General features: G+C 39.3%; 2 protein-coding genes across 2 annotated transcripts; one reads left to right on the top strand and one right to left on the bottom strand.

Moving 5' to 3' along the window:
• The first annotated feature begins 887 nt into the window (after positions 1-887).
• LOC134789966 (uncharacterized) lies at positions 888-10,649 on the top strand. Its single transcript, XM_063760692.1, has 12 exons — positions 888-1,252; positions 1,766-1,934; positions 2,674-2,825; positions 6,931-7,160; positions 7,523-7,773; positions 7,955-8,159; positions 8,237-8,491; positions 8,608-8,802; positions 9,021-9,170; positions 9,392-9,611; positions 9,963-10,141; positions 10,504-10,649. Exons 1-12 carry the CDS (start codon positions 1,011-1,013, stop codon positions 10,641-10,643), a joined length of 2,388 nt encoding a protein of 795 aa, XP_063616762.1. The 5' UTR covers positions 888-1,010; the 3' UTR covers positions 10,644-10,649.
• A 4,042-nt stretch (positions 10,650-14,691) lies between these two features.
• LOC134789964 (facilitated trehalose transporter Tret1-like) lies at positions 14,692-19,665 on the bottom strand. The gene is made up of 3 exons (XM_063760690.1): positions 19,331-19,665; positions 16,668-16,787; positions 14,692-16,263 (listed from the first exon to the last, which is right to left on the bottom strand). Exons 1-3 carry the CDS (start codon positions 19,412-19,414, stop codon positions 14,995-14,997), a joined length of 1,473 nt encoding a protein of 490 aa, XP_063616760.1. The 5' UTR covers positions 19,415-19,665; the 3' UTR covers positions 14,692-14,994.
• Between the last annotated feature and the right edge of the window lie 7,248 nt (positions 19,666-26,913).

The following is a 26,913-nucleotide window of genomic DNA, read 5'->3' as shown; positions in this document are numbered from 1 at the left end:
GTATTTATAATATTGATAATGTACAATGTGACAATGCCTTTAGTTTTAAATTTAACTGCCTTATATAATACGTACCAATTGTAATTAATAATATATAATAATTAAGTTGTTTATTAGAAATATATATTAATAAGGATTGTTTATTTCAACAGGGTAGCAAATCGTGTGAATAAAATACATACATAATTATGTCAAATATTAAATAACTGATGTAAAATATTACTTAAATATACGACATTAAACCTATGTTTTTATACAAAAATAAACTATTTTCAGTAAATTTACAGTTTTTATTCAAATCGCCTCAATAATTCTGTAAGTAACTAAATATAATTTGTAGTCAACCCATTTTGTCCTTTTTTTTAAATAATTTATTATATGGGCAAACGAGCAGACGATCTGCCTGGTGGTAAGCGATTACCGTCGCTCATGGACACCCGCAATCTCAGAGGGCTTGTAAGTTGGGGTAGGTACGCACTTTCTTTGAAGGTTTGAAGTTTGTACCGGACCGAAAATACCGCAGGCGACAGTTCATTCCACAGTTTAGTTGTGCAAGGCAGGAAGTTTCTAAAAAAAGGCACAGTTGAAGACTGCCAACCATCTACAGTTTGATATCGATCGTTTATTTTGAGTACTCGGTGATAATCGTTTTGCTTAACCTCATTATCTGTGCAATTAAATAGAATAGATTCTGTGTGCCTAACTGAAGTAGCCAAATCGCTACGAGTGCATCTGTTCTTCGATATAACTAATACGTTAAGTAGGAAACACGCTTTACGTGAATTCATTAAAATGTAACGTGTGATCCAAACACTATTTCCAAGGTGGACCTAATAGGGAGCTAAGCGGCTATCTGCATTATCAACCTACTCACGTAGATAAGATTGTTTCACTGGAAACCATACAATGATAACAGTGTCCCTTAGTCACACATAGACAATAGCTAGCTACGAAATGAAATAACTACTTCGTTGCTTAATTTTAGTGTTTTAGTATATAAATTAGACAAAATGAATAAAACAGTGTTAATAACAATACTTTTGTTTGGTTGTGTGTTGAAATCACTCGCTCAGACTGCAGGCAAAACGCTGTCGCCATTTTTGAGGGATTGTTATAGTGAACCTAATTTATTGGATAGAAATAACTTACCGCCAATGACATTACCAGTGTTGCTAGATATAATAAGGAAAATCGAAGACCATCCTAATGCCGTTGGAGATATACGGCAAATATCTACTGCCATTGTGCATATGTTAGTGTTTCTACTTAAAATTTTGTTGTTTGGTCATACAAGACATAAAATTATGTGCCTACATAAAATATGCTTTGTTTAAATTTAGCATGTAATTAGATCGACGAGAAAACTGAGGCTATATTGTGAATAAAGTGATCAAAATATTTACTTATGATGATGCATTGAACTATAGTTAGTTTTTTTAGCATTAGAAATAAGGTAAACAATCTTGATGTGTCTTTTTATTGAAAAACACGTTTTAAAAATAAGTCACGGCAAATATGTAACAATTATGAATCTAATACGATCATTTATATTCTTCTGCTTTCATAAATAAAAGTTACTTAATTTTAAAAAGCGTTTTTCAATTAAAAGACATGTCAAGATCGCTTACCTTCTTTCTAATGCTAAAAAGACGAACTATAGCGCATTGAACTAACAACTCAGCAGTCAGTCGCTTTCTGTTTACGAGATTGAAAATAGAGTTCACAGTACTTCTTTACTAAATAATATATTTATTCATTATTTCAGGTTTAGACAAGATGGAATAGTATATGATCCGACAGCGATAGTGCAGCAGTTCGTAGTACCGTACAGTGCTACTGGATTTCCAATATATAAGAACATGCTGCTGTTAAATAAGCTTTTGCCAGGGAACCAATTTAATTTGCCAACAGACAGTCTAACGCCTGAAGAAAAGGTAACATTAATAAATAGGTAGAGTTAGACCAAGAAAAGTCTGCAGCGATTTTGATAGCCCACGCAGTGCAAGTGTTATTTTATACGTCATAATAATTTCATAGGAGTTTGACATTTAAAATAACACTTACACTGCGTGGGCCATCAAAATCGCTGCAGACTTTTCTTGGTCTAACTTTATCTACCTATCTGTTTAATAAAATGCAAAGATGCAAAATGTAAAAAATTCTGGTATCAGTTTCTGGCAGCATCATCAAGGCCTGGCCGATCAATTTCAAATTTTTTACTTATTTACTTGGTTAGCGCGATGACCCAAAATCACGTTTACAGACTCCTTAGTCTATTACGCTGCAATCATGTATGTACTACCATTTTATTATAAGTATTTATAACGATTACTACTTACATCTTTTTATTTATCACTAAGCCGGAATTCCATTACGAAATTAGTCGCGTGAAATTAATTTCGTGACATCATTAGTTTTAAGTACCATGTAGTTTCACGTGTAATTTAATATTTTCGTAATGCATGCATTAATTTCATGAATGCAAATCAATTTCGTGCCCCGTGCGATTTTACGGTAAAATTAGTTTCACGCCACTAATTTCGTAATGTAACTTCCGCTTTAATCGAAGCTTAAGTGTCATCTAATGTAGTATCTAATTTTGTGGATATATATTTATTTTATAAGTAATTCAAATTAGAAAAGTGTCTTACACATTTTCTACTGTATTTTCAGTGTGCACTTCATTTCATGGTGTCTACAAGCATATTACTGAACGCCAGAGGCGACGAAGAATGGACGTGCAAAAGCATATCGCTGCCCGGAAACCGCAGCGGGCGCCTGGCGGCCTACAGAGAAGCTGACGATATCGAGATCATTGATGTGAAGTGAGTGAGTATAACTCTGTCGGATCACTGAATTCAAAACACAAGTGATAGGTGTGGATGCTATTTTGAGTATAGCTGTAACTTCTTAAAAAACTGGATTTCTGAAATAGGCCTGTAAGCGTACCTACCGAATACCGATAGATAGGTACTTTTAGATTTGAGTATATTTCTTAGGATGTATTTGGCTTCAGAGAAATGATGCTACAGGAACGTAACTTATCGAATCCTTACAAATATTTTTATTTTTCATAGTGACTATTAATATATATGCATCTATGCATACAAAGCAATCTCCTTTTCTTAGTTATCAAATACCTAATACTAAACTGTTCTCTGGATAACGTTTTAAATAGACATACATTAACGGTATCACAATATAACTGCTTATCAATACAGTGGAAACTGGATAAGTGGAATCGCAAGGGACCGGCTGTTTAGTTCCGCTTATCCAGGTTTTCCATTTATCCAGTTTTCCACTAAACCAGGTTCAAATAAAACATTTTCTCACTTACAGAGGCTCTACTCAGAGCATCCACAACCTCTGTTAGCGAGAGGTTGTGGATGCTAGTAATGTCGCTTATAGAGGTCACGTATGGTATGATCAAGACTTAAATAATCATCTTTTATTAAATATGTATGTAGATATGTATGTATTAACAAAAATAGGTATGTAATCCTGACTTTAAAAAAAGCAATACTGTAAATAATCCACAGTACCTACTCGTATACAATTTTCAAAATTACAAAAACAAAATCACTCCTAATATTTATTTATGCAAGAGAAACCAGTATGGTTAAATAAATCAATGTACCGATTGTACTTTAATGCAAAAAATTCACAGATTTCGTGCCTCACACGACTATCGAGCACATTGGAAATGAATCTACGGAATTCGAAAAAATATTGTCGCTGAGCGACGAGAAAGTCTGGATAAGGAAAAAGTTACAAAATAAAACTACAACGTTGAATGATAATTATTTTATTCTTAGACTAACACAAGTATCCTGGACATAACGCATGTGAACAAACAAATTGCAAAATTTCCACACGCGTATCCAAGTTTGAATAATTGTCGCCGTGGCGCATAAGTATAGGTACATATTTCATTTTTCGATTAATAAGCAGGATATATTAATGTTCAAAGTACAAGAAAATTATTACACGGCAAATCCGTAGTCAACTCGAGAAGTGGTGATCGGCAGCTGCCCATTTGCTGCAAGATATGAAATTTTCTTGACAGCAGTTTGACGCGACGAGAGATGACTATAACAGCGTTTGTCTATGTTGCACCAAACCTGAGTTCCAATAGGTACGACCAGGGTTCAGCATCAGCTATCTTGGGTAATGCTCTACCATGTGCTCATCATGACGAATCGGGTGTCCAAAACAGCGTGTGCCTATGTTGCACCAAACCTGAGTTCCGCTAGGTACAACCAGGGTTCAGCATCAGCTCTATCTTGGGTACTACTCTCCTAAGTGCTCATCAAGACGAGTCGGGTCCCTCCCTCTCCCTCTCCCTCTCCCTCTCCCTCTCCCTCTCCCTCTCCCTCTCCCTCTCTCCCTCTCCCCCTCTCCCTCTCCCTCTCCTCTCTCCCTCTCCCTCTCCCCTCCTCCCTCTCCCTCTCCCTCTCCCTCCTCCCTCTCCCTCTCCCTCTCCCCTCTCCCTCTCCCTCTCCCTCTCCCTCTCCCTCTCCCTCTCCCTCTCCCTCTCCCTCTCCCTCTCCCTCTCCCTCTCCCTCTCCCTCTCCCTCTCCCTCTCCCTCTCCCTCTCCCTCTCCCTCTCCCTCTCCCTCTCCCTCTCCCTCTCCCTCTCCCTCTCCCTCTCCCTCTCCCTCTCCCTCTCCCTCTCCCTCTCCCTCTCCCTCTCCCTCTCCCTCTCCCTCTCCCTCTCCCTCTCCCTCTCCCTCTCCCTCTCCCTCTCCCTCTCCCTCTCCCTCTCCCTCTCCCTCTCCCTCTCCCTCTCCCTCTCCCTCTCCCTCTCCCTCTCCCTCTCCCTCTCCCTCTCCCTCTCCCTCTCCCTCTCCCTCTCCCTCTCCCTCTCCCTCTCCCTCTCCCTCTCCCTCTCCCTCTCCCCTCTCCCTCTCCCTCTCCCTCTCCCTCTCCCTCTCCCTCTCCCTCTCCCTCTCCCTCTCCCTCTCCCTCTCCCTCTCCCTCTCCCTCTCCCTCTCCCTCTCCCTCTCCCTCTCCCTCTCCCTCTCCCTCTCCCTCTCCCTCTCCCTCTCCCTCTCCCTCTCCCTCTCCCTCTCCCTCTCCCTCTCCCTCTCCCTCTCCCTCTCCCTCTCCCTCTCCCTCTCCCTCTCCCTCTCCCTCTCCCTCTCCCTCTCCCTCTCCCTCTCCCTCTCCCTCTCCCTCTCCCTCTCCCTCTCCCTCTCCCTCTCCCTCTCCCTCTCCCTCTCCCTCTCCCTCTCCCTCTCCCTCTCCCTCTCCCTCTCCCTCTCCCTCTCCCTCTCCCTCTCCCTCTCCCTCTCCCTCTCCCTCTCCCTCTCCCTCTCCCTCTCCCCTCTCCCTCTCCCTCTCCCTCTCCCTCTCCCTCTCCCTCTCCCTCTCCCTCTCCCTCTCCCTCTCCCTCTCCCTCTCCCTCTCCCTCTCCCTCTCCCTCTCCCTCTCCCTCTCCCTCTCCCTCTCCCTCTCCCTCTCCCTCTCCCTCTCCCTCTCCCTCTCCCTCTCCCTCTCCCTCTCCCTCTCCCTCTCCCTCTCCCTCTCCCTCTCCCTCTCCCTCTCCCTCTCCCTCTCCCTCTCCCTCTCCCTCTCCCTCTCCCTCTCCCTCTCCCTCTCCCTCTCCCTCTCCCTCTCCCTCTCCCTCTCCCTCTCCCTCTCCCTCTCCCTCTCCCTCTCCCTCTCCCTCTCCCTCTCCCTCTCCCTCTCCCTCTCCCTCTCCCTCTCCCTCTCCCTCTCCCTCTCCCTCTCCCTCTCCCTCTCCCTCTCCCTCTCCCTCTCCCTCTCCCTCTCCCTCTCCCTCTCCCTCTCCCTCTCCCTCTCCCTCTCCCTCTCCCTCTCCCTCTCCCTCTCCCTCTCCCTCTCCCTCTCCCTCTCCCTCTCCCTCTCCCTCTCCCTCTCCCTCTCCCTCTCCCTCTCCCTCTCCCACTCCCTCTCTACCTTTACCTTTACCTCTACCTCTGCCTCTGCCTCTATCTCTATTTCTATTTCCACCACCACAATAATGCATAGATTGTCGAATAGTGCGTTATCTACGCCCGTCTCAAACAGGATAGATAGAGTTAGACCAAGAAAAATCTGCAACGATTTTGAAAGCCCACGCAGTGCAAGTGTTATTCTGCCGTCATAATCCCGATAATTCACAACAAACACCGATAACGAACTCTGCGAAACATGAAGTCATAAATGTCCTGTGAAAAATGTCGTTCTAACTTTTTGACTATTTTAAGGTTAGGCTACAGGGCAAACCCTTAACCCGATCGTCTTTGTTTTAGGCTCAAATTGTAGCTGACTAAATTGTCCAGAGCCGTTTTTCTCAAATTTTTGATATCATTCTTCGTTTCCAAATTATCGAGCACCAAAATCAAAAATTCGGAAAAAATTGAATTTTATTTTTACTATTTCGACCATAACTTTTTTTGTTTTTGACTTTTTCGTATAATTATTTTTGCACCTTACAGCTCTCGTGATTATGCGTCTTTTGAGCCTATTTTTTAATATCATATCTTCACAACTTTCCGAGATATAAGGGGATCGCACTTTTTCGTGAAATCGGACCGTATACTGGAGCGAACGAAAAGACATTTCCAATGTCAAAAAACTGAACGATGTGTGATCTCATACAAAATACGTAGTTAAAACACGAACCATAATGTTAACGAAACAAACTACCCTCCTTGTGACGGTTTATTAAAAATACAAATTTTATAACGCCGAGCTATTCCACTCATAGAGGTTTCGGAGACGGCTGCTTCCAGTTACAGAGGTAAAAATAAGAAATTTTCGAAAAAATGGATTCCGCTTATAGAGGTCCCAAAATTCCACTTATAGAGGTAATTCGTTGCCAAGGGACTGGAACCGAGAACCTGGGTCCACTTAAAGAGGTTTTCCACTAACCCAGGTTCCACTTATCCAGTTTCCACTGTACTTATTACTAAACCATTTCAGCGGCATCAAGGATCACTTCGGCCGTCAAATTTTAGGAACAACCAATTGTCCAATAGAGACTGGCGTAGTGTCTACCCCGTGGGGTGATGTCGCCATGGGCCCAGTGATAGCAGGTATTTCTGCAGGGCTGGAGGAACAAAACGTGCTGGTGTCAGACCTGGTTACCCTGAAGTCGGGGTTCACTGACAGCTCGATTGTCGTTAACAATAGATATGCGGCTACTGTAGCAGGTAAGTTTTGAACTAATTGAGTAAAGAGTAAAGATTAACTAACGTGATATTATCTACTTATCATCAAGTTAGTTCAGCTCTACTTTTATTACACAAGAGAAACTCAGAAATTCTTGTTCTGTTAACTCAAAGAGATGACATATAACTACGTAAGAAAAAAGTACCATTGCCATAGCCTGCATTGCCAGAGACTATCACAAAATACAATAATGAAATACCTATGGGAATCATACAATAATTTTATTAAGTTTCTAACCTACTAACTAGACAAATACTTAAAATGCTGGCAATGGCGGAAACATTTTATAAAGTTTAATTAATTACAATTTAACTAAATAAAGATTGTTTTTATTTTTCCAAAGGAGATATTGCTGAGACTGCAATCAGACAAGGAATGACGCGGAATTCTATAACAGTGGGAGGTACTGGCGGCTGGAACAGTTCTTACGCCAACCGGCATTACTTTCATACCCGCACGACAGATCTGGAACTTACTGACGCTGAGATCCGAGGCGGTTTGGATGGACTCATCCTCAGCGAACTGGGACTGTCTAATGTGAACGCGTTTCCGGAGTTGAGGCTGTCTCAGCTAATAGACATGTATTATACTTCGGTAAAGTATATATTGATTGAGCTACTTCTTCTTACATTCTCTAGTCCTTAATACCTACTTATTTTACAGTTATACCAATCAAACAGTCGACCGAATGCCTTCTCTCGTCGCTCTAGTTATCACAATGTAATCAAGGCTTAGTAAATTTTGGAAATACTAAATCAACCTAGTCTATTTTTAGAATGGAATTATGCACGAGCCCCGGTTCCGGGCATGCAATCGCATAGTGCTCATACCAGACATCGCTCCTTCCACGACCTTGATTGAGCGGAGCCTAGGTCCAGCAATAGCCCTGTACCACGCGTCTTCACTCTCAGGGACCACCAACATAAGGGGGATAGAGCAATTCGTCAACAATACTGTGATTGCTTTCCATTCGTACATACGTAAGCATGCTCTCAAATTTTCTTTGACCCATAGTTCTAATATTAAGGCATATTTTACCTATTTACTTATTTTCCAGCTCTCAACATGAATAGTGATCCTCTCTGCCCGGTATCTGTCAGCCAAATGATAAGACCAAAAGTGAATTTAATTTTAATAACTTCAGAAATAAACCGCAATTTGATATCTTATATAGTTGACAATATTGAAGTTGGCAAACACGGATCTAGTATAACTCTTCTTCACCCAGAAACTGGTGAAGTGATTATTGATAAAACGTTTTCTGCAGCAAAATTCTACACTGATTTTGCTCTCAGATACAGAGCGCAGATAGGTAAGTGAAATGCATTTTAGGATTAGTATACCTCTTCAATCTGAAATAACATTTGCTTGTTCACGAGAGCATCGACAATTAAATCTATATGTTATGCCAAGTTATGTTAATTCCAGGTACCCTCGATGTAGTTAAATCGTTAAATTCGATTCGAGAATTGATGACAACACAAGCAGCGACAGAAATGTCACTGCAATATTCTGGAGGAAATGCTACAGTAGCTCTCTTTCTCTCAGATACCATACCACTCACGGGTAACGACTGGAATCAAGCTATGAACCATGTTATTTGGCTAAGGCGCTTTGCTCCAGGTACTAATAATCTGTAAACGCCAATTTATTGATATAACCCCATTTAACGTTACTGAGATTTATAATTGTACTATATCCTGTGGCGACGGGAAATATCCTGTAATCAAAGTACTATCATACCTACTTTGTGAGATTACAACGTCTCTAATGTGTTTTATAAATAGTTAGTTGACAGTTATTACTGTTATTAGCTCACCTTTTTAGTTTGTTACTTGCAGACTTACGTTTGGTGTTCGCATCATCGTCATCAGGAAGTGAGACCGTTGCACCATTACTTCGTTCTAGAAGTGATTTTATACCGGTGACATTGTCATCGGCCAGAGAATCACCAGAAATTTTATCTAGTTTGCTTGAAAACATTAGAACGAGTATGTATTTTTTTTTTGAAACTTTGATGCTACTTTATGTTTTTCTTAAATTACTTACCTCAGTATTATATTCTGTACCTATTTAGTTATACGAATATATCGACTCCAACAATTTTTCATTTAAAATCTTGAAATCCAATGACATTATAAGTAAATCAAAATCAGTTGTCGGTTAAATATGCAGCAGAGTGCATGTATCTAACAAAAAAATTAACACTTAGGTCAAAGAAGAATTGTGAACCCTCTATGCAGTACAGATTGGAATGACCGTAACTCGGGAACCATCGGTTTTGAAGACTACGTGGACGCTAACGGCATTAATTTATACAGAATAATACCAAATTACTTTTTTGTAAACAACCCTTTGAGATTGTTGAGACTTCAAACCCAAGATTCAACTAGCCTATCGGTATGTTACTCTAGAACGGACTCTTTTCCAAGGTACGTGTGTAGAAGACACAAAGATACTATATAAGTACCTTAAGGTGTGTCATTTCTGGAATTGTTTTCTTTATATTTCTCCGTTTGTGTGGGAAGAACATTCACGACTTCACGAGTTCACATTCAAAGGAACGGCACATATAAGAATGTTTCAAATGTTCTCAAAATTAATTTTTAGTCAATTTCAATCTTTCGTTAATCTTAAACCTAATAATGATCAATGGTAATGCTTTAAATCAGTATGTGAAATTAGGTCACGCGCGAAATGAGTTTATTTTTTGTCACCACACGAAGAGCATATAAGTTACGTCTTCCCTACGATTGTATATTTATTAATTCTTTTTTATATAGGCGTAACCAGACCACTGGTTCCGTGCCTGGGGATGTGACATGTCAATCGGCCACCAGTGCCAGCGCAGTGGAAATAAGCCTAGCAGAAGCATGCCACCAAGCAACCTCAGTGGAAAGTTGTCCACCGTTCTATTTAACAGTTGCGTCTGCGACAGTGCCTCTCACACCTCAGTGTAAAGGTAAATGATGTTCTGTCCAACTATAGATACATTCTGTACCACATGAACTCCGGCTCAGCTGAGAGCCTGAGGTGTACCATTCTGATCTGTTTTCAGAATGTCACAGAAAGTGACGTGGTCACCATAAGATAAATATATGGTTACCGTAACGTAACTTTTTTAAATAGTGTAGTCTACAATCAAACTGTAAAATTTTGCTTTAAAGCATTTCATATCAAAGGGACAAAAGGAGGCTTTTGTTCCTTTGATATATTTGGTTTCCAGTCTAAATGCATTATTTACCTTTAAGCTTAGCCTGTGCTCTGTGCGTTACTTCTGCTAATAGGTATAATTTAGAAAAAGTATATTTTCATTTGTTTTAGGTTCAGGATGTCGCTACCCAAATGACATCAAGTATTTGGTTGCTGCCCATGAACTTGGATGCTACAGTAATGCTATCGCAAATAAAATCAATTTAGGTATATTTGTATTAATCTACGTGCTAGTACATACACTAATATAATAAAAACTTTTTACAAAAAAAAGCAAACCGACTTCAAAAAGGATGAAATAAAATATTATCCTTTTTGAAGTCTATGCGTTACCAACTGATATGTTTGAAGTCGGTGCCAAGCCAAAATTTGAAGCATACCATGATTTTGGGGCGATTCGATAAGGATGTACCTACGTTGGATTGCCTTACGCGACGACAATGAACGTACTTTCTGTAGGTACAGTCGACGTTAAAAATATGTTTACACTTTTCGCCCTATTACAAAGGAGTAAGGTGCAAAAGTGTAAACATATCTTTGACGTCGATTGCATCTAAGAACACACCTCAGAACACACGATCAAACCTTCTTGGCGCCGTCCGTACCATGTTTGTCGGCACATTTATTAGTGGAAGTCCAGTGCATTTTTTTCCCGTCGATTTTTTTAAAGAGCATTTCCTACTAATGCTCGAACAGTCTATAGCACGCAAGTGTGAGATTGGGACTGAGTAATTTCCCGTCCCTTATCCAGAGGACTATATTTTAAAATATAAAACAATTCAAGAAATTTACCTTCTTGCCAAATTTCACTTAAAGCGGTTCAGTTGTTTAGCTATGAAAAGGCGACAAAGAGGCAGACAGAATTACTTACACATTTGTAATAGTTATTAGTACAGTTCTAATGGGATTTATAGCCATAAAGCTGATTATTTTTGACTGGTATAGTTACTACTTGGCTTGACACCGACTTCAAACATATCAGTTGGTAACGCATAGACTTCAAAAAGGATAATATTTTATTTCATCCTTTTTGAAGTCGGTTTGTTTTTTTTTTGTAAAAAGTTTTTATTTTTCCATTTTTAGTTTTAACGCATTGTTAAGAGCGCGACGCATGAATGAAAAACAAGATCATGTTTAACACTAAATTCGTGTACCTATTACTTTAATAAATATGTAATCAGGAATTTTCTCGAGTCCGTCTGGGAAATTATAATTCCTGTCACTACTACACTAAATCCATCCTCCGCCCGCCACTGACCCAATCCCTCAACGCCCCGATCACTCAACCTCACAGCGCATCAACCCCTGATCCAGGAACCCCTCGACCCTGAACCAGGAATTTTCTCGAGTCCGTCTGGGAAATTATAATTCCTGTCAACTAAATCCATCCGCCCGCCCCGCCAATTACCCAATCCCTCAGCCTCCCGATCACTCAACCTCACAACACATCAACCCCTGATCCAGGAACCCCTCGATCCTGACCCAGCAACCCTTCAACCGGCATTCCCCGACCCCTTAACTCCTAACCCTAAGCCCCCATCAGTAGCCTTACCAGCTTACCACGAGTTTGACATGATATATTCGCTAGCATGTGTGTAACTTACTTCCTATGCATCTCGCTCGTACTAACCTTAATGTGAGCGAGATGCATAAAAAGTTACATTTAGATGCATAAGACGTTAGCGAATATGTCAATGTCAAACTCGTGGTAAGGCTACAGTTGCAGTACATCAAATTGGTGGTTTTCGGAAGCAAATGCTCGAGTTACTTTAGAAAACCCCGAAATCACTTGACACGTGCCTTTAAAAATTGAGGAATTCCCTCAATTCCTCATGGATTCCATCATCAGACCAGAACCAAAAATAATACGGAAACACCTTGGAGGTATATAACTTCTTCCAAACAAAAAAAGAATTACTCAAATCGGATCACAGGTGCCGGAGTAATCGCTGAACATACTTACATTTAAAGAAATCATCATCATTATTATTGACGACCGGTCTGGTCTAGTGGATAGTGACCCTGTCTGCTAAGCCGATGGTCCTGGGTTCGAATCCCAGTAAGGGCATTTATTTGTGTGATGAACACTAATATTTGTTCCTGAGTCATGGTTGTTTTCTATGTATATAAGTATGTATTTATCTATACAAGTATGTATATCGTCGCCTAGTACCCATAGTACAAGCTTTGCTTAGTTTGGGGCTAGGTTTGATCTGTGTAAGATGTCCCCTAATATTTATATTTATTTATATATTTATTATTATCATCAAAATAATCATCATCATCAGGTCTACTTCATCAAATTGGTGGTTTTCGGGAGAAAATGCTCGAGTTGCTTAAGAAAACGCCCAAAACACCATGCATGTGCCTTTAAAAATTGAGGAGTTCCCTCAATTCCTCATGGATCCCATCATCAGAACAGAACTAAATTAAAATGGGACTAACTCGAAGGTAGCTCCTTTCAAACAAAAAAATAATTACTCAAATCGGACTACGGATGTCGGAGTAATCGGTGAACATACATAGCCACAACCGAATACAGAACCTCCTCCTTCTATGAAATTGAAGTCGGTTAAAAATAAAATAAAATTTTGACAATTTTATTTCCCACAGTAGGTAGGGTAGACTAGGTAGGACAGGTCCCTACTTGAAAGGTCTGCCAGGAGCGATACTAGAAAACCAAAATTCAATACAAAATTACAACTCTAGAGAGTCTAGTCGGAAACTGCTTTTAATCATTTCTGAACTGAAATGGTATACCTACCTATGTGTTTATGGCGAGAGACAGAGAGAAAAAGAGATTATCTGTTTGTATATTTGTAAGTTGTTATAATTTTGTCAGAAACTTTTAATCTTTATTATTTGTATTTTTTTATATTGTAATTGACACGTACAATTACGAGAATATCCTTATGGCTGAAATCACCTACTCGAGAATTACTAGGTAGATGAACTAGGTAGAATAAAATAAAAACACAAACCTATTTCAAGAATGGGTTTTAATTAATGTTTAAAAAATCTGATCTTACCGATCTATTATCATTTTCATTTTTAACTTATAACAGTTTTATTCTTATACACATAATAAGAAATAATTAAAACAAAAATATTGCTTTGCTAATATTCATATTTTTATATATATATATATATATATAAGTATAAAAAATAATGTTGATGATGATATTATTCATTCAGGTTACTACTGCAAATAGCTAAATATCTCTCTTGATTGTTCAAAAACTAACGAGAAAGTTTCATTTTACCTACAATAGTAACAAAGTAATTTGATGCAATTTTTCAGTTGTTTCCTTATATTGACTGGTAGAATTTACTTTTAAATGATGATTTTCAAATAGGTACTAAAAAGTGATATTATAATGTACCTAATCAAATTTTAAATGATACTAATCATAGTACCTACATAATATTATGAACATGGCATTCGCAAACAATCACATATCATCGCTCAGCATTTGAGACTACTAATTGCGATCAATCATACATTGACAGGCTCAATCAATCGCTACAATATACAACAGTTTGCACACTGTATTGAACAGTAAGGCACAATATAAGCGTAATAACCTAATAACTTCTTCGGACAAGAGACAACATTTTGCTTGCACTTGATATCAAGAAACGAAAGAAACAATGACTAAAATAGGAAATCCACAGTTGCAGAAGTTGAAGCAAATACTGATATCGAACCAGAGAAACATCTTAACAGCAGCCCGTAAAGGATGACTCACGTTAGACCGGGCCCTACCCGGGCCGGAGCTTCCGGCGCGGCACTTACATTTCTATGACATTACAGGCGATCACGTGATGCTTTACATAGAAAACGATGCGCCGGAAGCTTCGGCCCAGACACGGCCCGGTCTAACGTGAGTTATCTTTAAAGATGACACCCGGATGACGACTGCAGCAGCATTACTGAACCGTTGCTACAGTGTTGACGCGGACGATCGAGATTTTTTTTTTTCAATTTGTCATGAAATACTGATTTAGACTACAGAGGAACAATATACACCTACGCGTATAAATTAATTGGACGCGTATAAACTTACCTATAAATTGTTACGCCGTAAACTGTTGAGATTCAATGGTATTGTAAGTTTTTACTAAACTGTTAGTGTGTTTATAAAATATAGTTATAGTTAGGGTGGTGGTACTTGTGCTCGACATGCTAATGGTCAATATGGATGACTCCCTGCTGTCACTTCTATTTGACAATGACTTAAGTTTCGAGATGACATGTACTGGGACCGCATCGAGCACCAGTACCACCACCTTACACCACTTTCCTATTTGCTAATTATTCTAACAAAACAGGACTAGGTAAATATTTCACAAAATATATTTATTAGGTGACTACAAATAATAAGATTAAGTACCTATTAAATATCTTAGTTATACATCTAATAATGAAATTCTTGATTAGCAAAATACGTCAAAAATGTTATTGCTGCACATAAGTAGCATCTCTCATTAACTTTAGTTTATAAAATTTATTTATAAACTAATTAACATTACCGATTTTGTCATTCGATATTATTTTAATTTACTTTTATAAGTCATTGGCTACTTCATTCTTCTTAACTACTAGCAACCACTTGGCAAAGGTTTAATGTTAGCTATCGAACTAAGTCTGCGTGTTCTTCCCTTGGGTCTACCTGTGAGCTTATTCTCAATCTGCTCAAGGCTCTTCCCTCGGGTTTCAGGCACACACACTACCACAAAGAATAAGCCCACGAAACAGATACAACCAAATAGCCAGAACGCACCATTAGGACCAATGGCATCTATTAGATTATGGAATGATTTGGTCACACCGAATGTGCATAACCAATTAAATGCCGTACAGATCGATGCAGCTGGACCTCTAATTTTTGCTGGCAAAATCTCCCCCATCATTAGCCAAGGTATTGGACCGAATCCCATTGAAAAACCTAACAAGTACACCATGAGCGAAGTCAGGGGCAACCATCCTAAAGTCGCGACATCTAGGCCCATATTATCTCGAACATAAAAGAAAGTGCCAAGAATGGCCAAAGTAAGTATCATAGTTACGGAAGAAATATATAAAAGTATTTTTCTCCCACAACGGTCAATTAAACCAGTCGCTATAAATACGGACACAAAGTTAACAATTCCTACTATAATTGTTGACAAATTTTCATCAACTGAACTCCCGGACATTTTGAATATTTTTACAGTGTAAAATATAACTGCGTTAATACCGGACAATTGCTGGAACGCCATTAATCCTAAGGAAATACAAATGGACTTCATGGATTTTTTGCTGAATAGCTCTCGAATAGTAGACTCGGAATCTTGCGTCTCGGCTTCCGTTAGTTGTATGTCTCGGATTTCGTTGTCTATTACAGCATTTTTCCCTCGAAGCCACTGTAAAGCTTTTTTAGCGTCTTCCAAACGATTATTATTTACATACCAGCGCGGAGTCTCCGGGATCAATAGCATGAGAATGAAGAATGGGACAGGCAGGGCTGCTCCTAAATACGCTAGTTGCGACCAATTTAAATACTTTCCAGCAGTGTAGCATAAAAGTATACCGATATTTCCTATAGCGGTAGGGAATAGTCCTAATACGCCGCGGACTTCGGGCTGGATAGTTTCACCCAAATACACGGGAAAAGCCAATGATCCGATGCCTACACATAGACCGCAGATGGCACGTCCTGTTAGAACTAATTGGACACTTGTAGCCGTTGCAATAAGGATCCAGGCTACGAAGAAGGGTGGGGCGGTGAAGAGTATGGTTTTGCGGCGGCCGATGTAATCGACGAGAGGTCCACCAATCACCCCGCCCGCTAAGGCCGCTAGTGGCATCAAACCTCCGACCCAGCTTGCCTGTCAACAATAAAAAGTACATTTGGTTTAAAACAAAAGTGGTACAAAACAAGCATACCTACGCGCCTGACTGTCTAGTAAATTTACGCGGCATCTAACTCCCACCATGTGTATTGTGTAGTGTAAACACAACTCATTATAAAAAGCTACCTATCTAACATTTGCAATAAATTACTACTTTATTTGCAATCTTCACAAAAATATTTTAAACAAAAGAGGCTGTTTCAAAATTTATAATCCAGCGTCGAAAGGCCACAAGCATCATGTGCACTGTGCACCTTTACATCGGGAACGGCAAGGAGTCAATTGTTATGTTAGTGTATTTGAATCAATTTTGGTTTTAGAAAGAATGGTTTCTGACCTCTATCCCTATATTAATGAGTTAATTGCTTCGTAAAGCATACCTCTTCTTCTGAAACGTTTAATGTTGTGTCATTTTGCATGGTGACGAGAGCTGGTGAGGTGTAAGCCGATGAAAACCCAACAACCATTGATCCCAGTGACACGGCTATGGCTGCTAGTACCTGTAAAAATAATATATATTTATTTTAAAAATGCAAATATGAAATTAATTACCAAGCCATTCAAACAGACTAATTATCTTAAGCGTGAAATCCGAAATTAAATTTAACCATTATTTTAATAATAGAGGACTCACGCTAGACCGGGCCGTGCCCGAGCCGAGGCACCCGACATGTCATATCTATGACGGCTGAACGGTGATCACGTGGTGCTTTTCATAGAAAACGAAGCGCCGGAAGCTCCGGCCCGGCCCCGGCCTGGTCTACCGTGAGTCATCCTTAATCCTATTCTCGTCTAAAAGTGTGAAAGTTCAACAATAAAAGTAACTCCACTAGTACAAAGTGCACTGACCTAGCATGAACGTGTGCGACCAGAGCAACTGCTAGAGGTGTGGCCTGCCTGTCTGCTGTTATTAATTTAGGATCTAATAAACACTGATTGTACCCACTTGCGAGTACAGTCCACTAGAGCGTATTTTCATGCGTAGTTATTTTTTTCTTAGACAACCAAAACCAAACTCATATTGATCGACAATCAAACCCAAACTTAAGTAAATTGCGTATTGCTGATCCGCTATCATAATTCTAGATGTCTGTACTGTAACAGTCATCTGTTGAAGTTTAGTTGAATCAAAAATCAGACTTATAGGTATATATGCTTTTAAAGTAAATAAGGTGTCTCTCAAGGGCACCTAGCTGTCTTTCACAGTTAAAACCTACCTCTTACTATTTTTTTGTTGTAAGTATGGGAAGTTTCAGTTAATTGCTGAGTGACGTTGACCAGTCTGGCAAAGTAAGTTGGTGCACCTGATACTTTAAACTTTATTGTTTAGACTTAAATGATCGACGAGCGTAGTGAAGAACAATTTGAATTGAACATAGGTTTTACTCGCCTAGCTACTTCTGCTGCTGATTGTACTAATAATATCTTTAAATTATGTTTTTACACTGCTGCACAGTGTTAGTTTATTTAGTAATAGTCTGGTTCATTTTACAAACGGTCTTCGAATTTTAAGCTATTTCGACTACTGGAAGGGTGTTGTTGTCAGTAGGTATGGAACATGCGAGAGTTAATTATGTATAGATACCTAATACAAATTAAAAAAAAAGAAGAATAGTTGCTGTCGCTGTGTCAACGACAAGACCGACAAATTAGGTAGACCGTACGCAAAGTAGGAAACCATGACAGATTTTTGTTATTATTTTATTTCAAAACAATAAAGGAAAAGGAAATTAAAGAAAATAAGTAATTATGTTCGCTGTAATATAATTGGTTTTATAGGTAGGTATAAATCAATTGCCAAGGGCAACTCGAATCACCGTGTTAAATGCTACATTCGCCATACTTTGCTATATGTAATACAACGCATTAATATTCAGACATTCCTACAGGTTTATTAGCTAGTAGAAAACTACTAGAAACTACTGTTAATACGTGAAGAACCTTTAAAAAGTTATCTCTTACTTATCATAGGAGCAGATATTAAATATTGACAAGAACACAAGTATCAAAACATAACCCAATGTTCCAAAAATTCATTAAAATATGACTCACGATAAACCGGGCCGTGCCCGGGCCGAGAAGTCCGACATGTCATTTTCTATGACAGCTGATCGGTGATCACACTGATCACGTGGTGCTGTAGAAAACGAATCACCGGAAGCTCTGGCCCGGCCCCGGCCCGGTCTAGCGCGAGCCATCAGGTAGTGTGTATTTGCGGTACTTTGTCTGTGTCGGTATTGTAGATATTGACTATGAGTTCACGAAAAACTTGGGTTTATGCACGTGTGGATTTTTGTTGGATTTTTTATTCCGAAATTCATCCCGTGTAGGGAAGGGATAACCTGTTCGGGAGATAAATTACAAGAGTAGGTACCCTAGAGTTAGACCAACTGCCAACTGAGCTTGGTCTAACTCTAAAATAGTTCTTTGGTTCTTAAAGTGAGTGCATTTCAGTCCTCCTTTTGTTTTTTTTTTGTTCCTACATTAAAACATACATACCTATAGTAGATATTTGATTTGGAAGCGCTGGTGGCCTAGCGGTAAGAGCGTGCGACTTTCAATCCGGAGGTCGCGGGTTCAAACCCCGGCTCGTACCAATGAGTTTTTCTGAACTTATGTACGAAATATTGTCGCTTTTCGGTGAAGGAAAACATCGTGAGGAAACCGGACTAATTCCCAATAAGGCCTAGTTTCCCCTACGTCAAATCATGGGATTAGTTGTCAAGCGGACCCCAGGCTCCCATGAGCCGTGGCAAAATGCCGGGTTAACGCGAGGGAGAAGAAGAGAGTAGATATTTGATGTAAGTACCTACCTACTAACCTACCTCCTCGTACCTACCTACCCGTACCTACTCGTAGTTACCTACGTCTGTGTTGGCTACAATTTTGGGACACGGCTAACGGCAGCGCTTTCTGCCGGTACAAATTCTCAACTTGAAATCCAGAACTCTCAACTTTCGGGAAAAGAACTTATTTTTCAATGTCTTTAGCACCAAAACAATATAGGTATTCAGAGACAATTATGTCCGCACTCCGCACTTACCTGTGAAAATGTATACTTTGGTTCCTCATATTCACTCCGAACTGCTATGCTGTAATGGGTGTCCGCTCTCATTAATATCTTCATTTCCGTTTAGTTATTATATCACACAGATAAAAACACTTCACTGGTCAAAGTCAAACGGTTTAATTTCCACGCACAATTAATATGTATACGTCGCAAGCGTAGGCGACCGAAGAAATGACATCTTAGTACACACGACGCGATTTATATAGGCACAAATTGATTGACAAAACTGATTGGAGCTCGAGGTTGTATGACATACAAAACAATGTTTCGCGTTTCAGCCTGGACACGGGGAAAGAAAACAAATGAATCGTTAGTTTGATTAATGATTGCCAGAAACATAAGTAAGTACCTACTAATTTACAAAATTAAAACTGACGTAATACCTGCTAGGAAAATATTGACTTGCTAAGGACCTTAAGGAGATATAGATGGCTCCGGCGCCGCTAGAAGAGAAACCGGCATCTCTTGAGGATGCCTCGTGGAGAATTACGGGACGCTGACGAGAGGTGAAATACAACATAAATAGGACACGTGGATATTAAATATTAAATTAATTTACCAAAATATGTATGTAGTGACCAAATAAAATCCGCAGTGGGAAAACGCGTACCTATCTGACTGTGCCAGACAGTCTGCCAACAGGGAGAGATGGCGGGAGGTCGTGCGAAGAGCTGTGTCCGTCTCTACTACCGATGCGGACGCCTGAACGTGACCACGACCGCTCTGTCAAGAGCGATACGACAAATTAAGAAGAAGAAGTATGTGGTAAAAGTGTATATATTTTACTACATAAAAAGCCGTAGCTAAGAAAGAACTTCCTTGAAAAAGCTGAGATAGAGTTTAGTAACCGAATATTATTTCGGTAAGGTCAATTTGTGTATAAGTAGGTACAGAGAAGTTACTTCTATTTAGACGAGGCTCTTTTTATGTTTCTGAGGAATATTTGTTATTTAAACGGCACGTTTGACACTGGCAATCGATGTTTTGGATACCAACTTCCGGCCATTTCAGGTTTACACAATGAAAACTAAGGAAATGCTTATCAGACATGTCGTTGTCCTACTTACAGTTACTTTATAATTGGAAATTTTAATTTTAGCATTATAAGTCCTAATTAAATGTTCACTATAGTAACGTCCAACGTCCGTAAGCAAATTATCTACGAAAATATTAACAATGCCGCGTAGTAACAGTTTAATAGATCGTTACAACATTGGGCATATTTGAGTCAAAAATATTTAAGTCAGCTCTGTGAAAGTAGTATTGATAGGGTGGTACCTACTACCTGTGTGTAACCTTCATCTGTTCAACGACCTATATATATGTTACCTACTAGGTACCATTAATGCGATGTTTCATTAATATGTCAAGATTTGATCTCGATCATCAATTCTCGATGCACATGTTGTTTGCAAATGTTTGTGTCCCACTCGGTAAACATACCACACGTGCTTTATCACAACCATAGGGGCACGTGTTCAGGCCCGGCCCCCATTCCTTCCCTGACGTCACGGCTTCATAGATGCAGAGACAACTAAATTAGTAGACTGTTCAACAATATACAGAATTACGTGTAATAAGACACGTAACTGCGTGCTTTACAGTCGCCATTTCCACGTCAAAGTTCATAAAAATCCCGTTATTTTCAAACCACATTTTCAGATATGTATTTCATTTTTCTTTATTTTCTAAGATAAAAAGATAATTTCCTCTTTTATTATATTATCACCAATGTTGGTTGTGTTAGTTACAAACTTTTTGACCGAATTTGAGCCAATTTATATATACGTCGAATGTGGTACCTATAGGTACATAATAATTTGTTAGTGTCATTGATTTGAGGTAAGATCTAAGAAAAAAATGTAGTTGAAATAGATGAACAGCTGAAATAGATGGCGCTGATTGTGATCACTGGAGCTAGCGGACGCCCTTAGGGCCTATATTAGTAAGCTCTCTAAAGTATAGTAGTAAGTAAGGTTTAAGTGTGTGTTTTAGTCCAAAGGGCCCTAAGGTACCTCAGAGCTTATTATTTGGCACCGACAGTGGCAGTAGTACGTAGAGCACAGAATAAAATAAATAATACATAGTACTAGGTAGTAGGTACCTGTAAAAAAGGAGGTGCAGAGAACCTTCACAAGCACGCGCCGCGCCTCTCTTATCTTCAGCGACCCTTCTCGTCTCGCCTCGCTTCTTGCGTCTAGTTCTATGCGTAAAATGTTTTTATTACACTTAGGTACTTTCATTGTACTTTTGTGCCTAATGTTTAATGATAGCAGGCAGGCATGTCCAAGTAAAGTAACAGGCAAGTCTAGTTGGAGTTGTAAATAGCAGGGATGGTGCGAATATTCGCATCCGCATCCGCATCCGCAGAACTTCCGCATTATTTTCAACATCCGCATCTGCATCCGCATCCGCATAAAATCGATGCGGAACTTATGCGGATGCGGATGTCGAACAAGTCGGTACAGGAACGTCTTAGCGGCGACGGCGACGTAAAGTGCTAGGTAATTTCGTCATTACCAGGCATCGGAGTTTTTGTCGCATGGTAAGACTAATAGCAAGCTATGGAGTCGACATTTGCCATAAATGTAAACTCTTATTCATACTCATACTCATTTATTTAATTTATCTTAAAATGCCTTTAGAGCGGTCGGTCGTGTATATTATCTTAGTCGAATTATATAAAAAAATATTTTTCTATTACATTATGAATTCATAACTTCAACTATTTTAACATACAACTATACAAACTACATCGCTGCGAAAGACCTAATGTCATGTAGGTGCTGACCGCTGATAAAATTGATTAGTATTTATCATGTGTCAATCACTGGTGATTGCAAACGTAGTAGTTTATTTATATCTGTAAGTGGTAAATACGTTGTAGAATATTCCATAATTAATTATTATGCCTAACCCAGAAATAGCTGCAATTTTGGCATGGATAGAGCCATACAACGATTTACAATATGACTATGAAAAATCTGCTATAGTGTGCTTGAGTTATGAAGTACAACTCACCCAATTGAAACATACATTTATTTTAAAACATATCAACAGTATTCTTCATCAAACGAAATCCACTGTAACGTCAATATACACGACCGACCGCTCTAAAGGCATTTTAAGAGAAATTAAATAAATGAGTATGAGTATGAATAAGAGTTTACATTTATGGCAAATGTCGACTCCATAGCTTGCTATTAGTCTTACCATGCGACAAAAACTCCGATGCCTGGTCATTACCTATAACGAAATCGTCTAGATCCAGAAAAGTCAGCCTAGTTACTGTTTATTAAATATAACACACCTATATTCTTGCTCAAATACTAAACGTTTCGTTTTTTTTTTACATAAAAATTACTAAAAATGTAATATTTGACGTTTTTTAAGTAGGTACCTATAACATTGACATCGCCATCCGCGGATGTGAGCCTTTAAATATCCGCATCCGCATACGCATCCGCGGATGTCAAAAAATCTGCATCCGCAACATCCCTGGTAAATAGCAGTAAACCTTGTACAGCGCCATCTATATCAGCTGTCACATTATGAGCACGATTTATCTTAAACTTTATTTATTACTCTCAGGGCCGGATTAACCCTAAGTCAAAGTAGGCAACTGCCTAGGGGCCCCGCCTCGGTTAGGGGGCCCCGGCGGCTCAGAGCGCACAAAAAAAAATTTGTTTCATAGGGGTCAAAATTCAAGCGGAATTATTTTATCCTTAATTAAAGAGTATGCTTTGTTATTGTTTATTTTTCGATCCATTCTTTAATTCAATGAAACTGTAATAAAACTGAAGCAATACGTTACAGTTTACGGGGCGTATATGCGTACCTGGGGCCCGTTTCTCAAAAGCCTGTAACTTGTAATACAAGTGGAAGTGCCTTTCTAACAAAAGCTGTCAAAAAGTGACATCCGCTTGTGTTACAAGTTACAAGCTTTTGAGAAACGGGCCGGGCCCCTGTTTGTAAAGGTTTTCTGAAAAAATGTTACATTTACTTTTTTTCGAACAACCAACAACTTCTGGGTTATTTCGACTCAGAATCACGAGGACTATTGATTAAAACAAAGAAAAAAGTGTCCCCAGTTTTTCATACGAATTTTGGGTGTCAGTTTAGTGACGGTTCATACAAAATGTATGTATGTAAAAATGCGTCACAATAGTGACCTTTTTTCGACGATTGTCAGAGCGCTGCTTCCTTACAGCTCGGTCTTCGGCGTCGCTTTTTAAGAAATATCAACACTTATTTCAGTAGCTTGGCCTTTTGCCTCGCATGAAAGCTCACTTCGCTAAAAGACGCTTCGGGCTTGTCGAGCAATGCGGAGATTGCTGAGCTTGACCTTTTCTTCAGGCTCACTTTTTACCTCAATTTACCATTGGTTTGTGTTCCTTATCTCCTCTACTTCAGCTTAGCCTTTGGCCTCGCTGCGCCTAGCTCGGCCTGCAGTCTCGCTTTTTAATACAATGGAATATGGTTCGTGTCTGTGTTTAACTACTTATCCCGAAGCCTGAAAGGCTTTGAGTTCCCATGAAAGCTAGCCTCACTGGGGCACTTCGGACTTTTAGCCGCAGGTGAAGATCGGTACCTGGCCTGGCCTTTTAACAGGCTATCACAATTTACGATATTGTTAAAAAAAATTGCGCTCGCTGCGCTCGCGTCTTTGGTAATAGGTTTTTTGGTTGACCCTCTATCTACGTGTTAGCTTGACTGGTGAATTATTACAGTTAGGCCAACAAAAGTCAGCAATGATCAGCAGCAATGAGTTTAAAATAACACTTGCACTGCGTGTGCTATCAAAATCGTTGCAGACTTATCTTGGTCTAAATCTAATAATGTTAACATACTTATGGAAATTTTTTATTACTAGGTTGATCCTAATCATGTGGCTCGGCGTTTTGTCTTATGGTCGAACAATCGCTGTTCAGCCTCGCAAAATATTAACTATTGAGATAAAAACTTTTTAACAAAAAAAATAACCGCCGAAAAAAAACTAAAAGGAAATAAAAAAACCGGCACTAACACGAAACGAATCGACCAACAAAAACAATAGCGCACTGAAAAGAAAAAAATAATTATTTTGTCTTCAATAACGCAAGTGAATACCTATGAACTATGTATATACATACTTCTGAAATCAATCACACAAATCTGCGTATTTATATATTTACAATTTGTTATTTTTGGAGTCGGTGCAGGTGCTTCACTAAGGTGCTCAAGTTTGTTTGAGGCTGGCACCGACTCCAAAAATAACAAATTGTAAATATATAAATACGCAGATTTGTGTGATTGATTTCAGAAGTATGTATATATATATAATTTTCTGTGGCTATAATTTATACAAATTTTTACATGCTTAATTTTTGATTACTTTTAAAATAGCTACCTACCTTGCTTTAGCTATTAACTGTTATATTAATAATCCTACTTTAACTATTATTTTGTTCTGTAATATAAATAAATTACCCCTATTTTCCCACCCTTAGGGTAGGATTTTTTTCCAAATTTTTATTATTATTACGACTACTCTGTAAAAAGTTGTGCGTGGTCATACGTTACAATCGGTGAAAAAATCAATCATCCCCTATTTTTTCCTACCCTTAAGGTTGAATTTTTTTTCCAAATTTATATGGGACCAACTTCGGGGTATACCCTTTCCAATAAAAAAATAATTATCAAAATCGAACATCTCTGTGAAAAGTTATGCGTGGTCATACATAAAAAATATATATATATATACGCGTCGACTTGAGAACCTCCTCCGTTTTTTTCGTCGGTTGAAAATCAACTTTGCGGCACTAATTGAGCGTAGCCTCGCTTATAATTTTCCATCAGAGGTAGATAGGAAAGTGACGCTCAAGCGTACAGCTTTGGTATTCCACTGGGAATTGGCCTTAGGTCCGGCACACATACCCACGATACGACGTCGTATCGTGAGACGACGCGACATCGTCTCACGTTGCGACGTCGTGTCTGGACATTTTACGACGTCGTGTCACGTTGCGGCGCCGTAACGTGGAAATCTACGATGTGCATTGATTGATTCACGACACGATATCGCATCGTAGTTTTAGTCGACCACAATCAGACTACGATTCGAAAGTACCGTTAGCACAACAAATTAATAATTATACTCATGTCATATGCCTTCATACTACAAGTCCATGCACTTTTTTTTCATAATGGCGTGACCATTGGGCTCGCAAGACAGCTCGCAAAGGCTCGAGTAGATAATGGCAATGACGGTAAACAGTCACTACATGCATATATTTTAGCGCTATTCTTAATACATATTATTCTTTTTAGGGTTTCGTACCAAAAATGTGGTTCCGTACAAAAAACCCTTATGACTCTGCCCGTCCGTCTATCTGTCACGTCTTTCATAACATATGAATCGCCATATCTGTCAATAAAATATAAATCGTGGAAAATTATTGATTAAGAATTTTCCACAAATATTGACTTATTTGTATAAAACCGTTTAATACAATTAATTCAATAATTGTGTAATAGACAACTGTATTTTTTTGTTTTCAAAGCTTTAAATCTTCTTCATACAGAAGTAAGTACCTACCTATTTTCATTTATCTGGACACTCTACCATTAAGGGCCCCTTGCACCAATCCCACTAACCCGAGGTTAAGCGGTTAAACCGTTAACCCAGTGTCAAATTATACTGGTAACCATGGTTACATTTACGGCATGTTACTACCATGACGTTGAAAATGTAAAAAATCATCGCAGTTAATGAAGATATAAGGATTGCAACAGACATGTTCTTGTTTTGCTGCCATTACCTCTAAGAAGTCGCAGAAAGTTTACTTACTGTTTACGCCGTAAGTTTTTACGACACGACGCCGCAACGTTATACGGCATCGTATAGTGCTCACGATACGACGTCGTAGGTTTCTACGACACGACGTTGCAACGTGACACGGTGTCGTATAGTGCCCACGATACGACGTCGTAGATTTCTACGACACGACGTCGCAACGTTACAGGACGCCGCAACGTGAGACGACGCCGCGTCGTTCCACGATACGACGTCTTATCTTGGGTATGTGCGCCGGCCCTTACTCCTAAAGGGCTCTCCCCACACTTGACTCAACGCGGAATCGCCAAAAACCGATAGAAAAAAGCTTTATGTCCAAGCAATAAGAGCGAAAAAAACATCGTTCTGACTATACTCGGATCGTCGGCTGAAGATTGAAATTAAAAACGTAAACTTATTTCCCTGTGCTAAACAACTAAACATGCTCTATGCAGAATTGACTGTAAGGGGGCCCAGAGCCTTGCACTGCCTAGGGGCCCCGACATGCTTAATCCGGCCCTGATTACTCTGTGCACGAAGCTAAAATACAACAATTTTTATGACTAAATATTAGTTTTGATATTAGGCAAAGATAATTCAACACAATAGATCTTTGTAATTAGGTTTGGCATTTGGTAAGTACCTATACAATACTTATTTCTCTATGCCAATACGTAGGCATGCGGTGTTTTATGGAGTTTAATACTCTGGATTCCTTGTATTGTATTATTTCTATATTGAA

This window comes from Cydia splendana, chromosome 4 (assembly GCF_910591565.1).
Source record: "Cydia splendana chromosome 4, ilCydSple1.2, whole genome shotgun sequence".
Lineage (NCBI taxonomy): Eukaryota > Metazoa > Arthropoda > Insecta > Lepidoptera > Tortricidae > Cydia > Cydia splendana.
Note: the sequence above shows the minus strand (reverse complement) of the source record. Positions and strands in the feature narration are given on the sequence as shown.

Excerpts from the sequence above, each read along its gene's own strand:
- LOC134789966 (XM_063760692.1), top strand. The coding sequence starts at position 1,011 with ATGAATAAAACAGTGTTAATAACAATACTTTTGTTTGGTTGTGTGTTG. Across the intron at positions 1,253-1,765 it reads TCTACTGCCATTGTGCATAT|GTTTAGACAAGATGGAATAG; the intron begins GTTAGTGTTTCT and ends TCATTATTTCAG. Across the intron at positions 7,774-7,954 it reads TAGACATGTATTATACTTCG|AATGGAATTATGCACGAGCC; the intron begins GTAAAGTATATA and ends GTCTATTTTTAG.
- LOC134789964 (XM_063760690.1), bottom strand. The coding sequence starts at position 19,414 with ATGAAGATATTAATGAGAGCGGACACCCATTACAGCATAGCAGTTCGG. Across the intron at positions 16,788-19,330 it reads CAAAGTATACATTTTCACAG|GTACTAGCAGCCATAGCCGT; the intron begins GTAAGTGCGGAG and ends TTATTTTTACAG. Across the intron at positions 16,264-16,667 it reads TAAACGTTTCAGAAGAAGAG|GCAAGCTGGGTCGGAGGTTT; the intron begins GTATGCTTTACG and ends TATTGTTGACAG.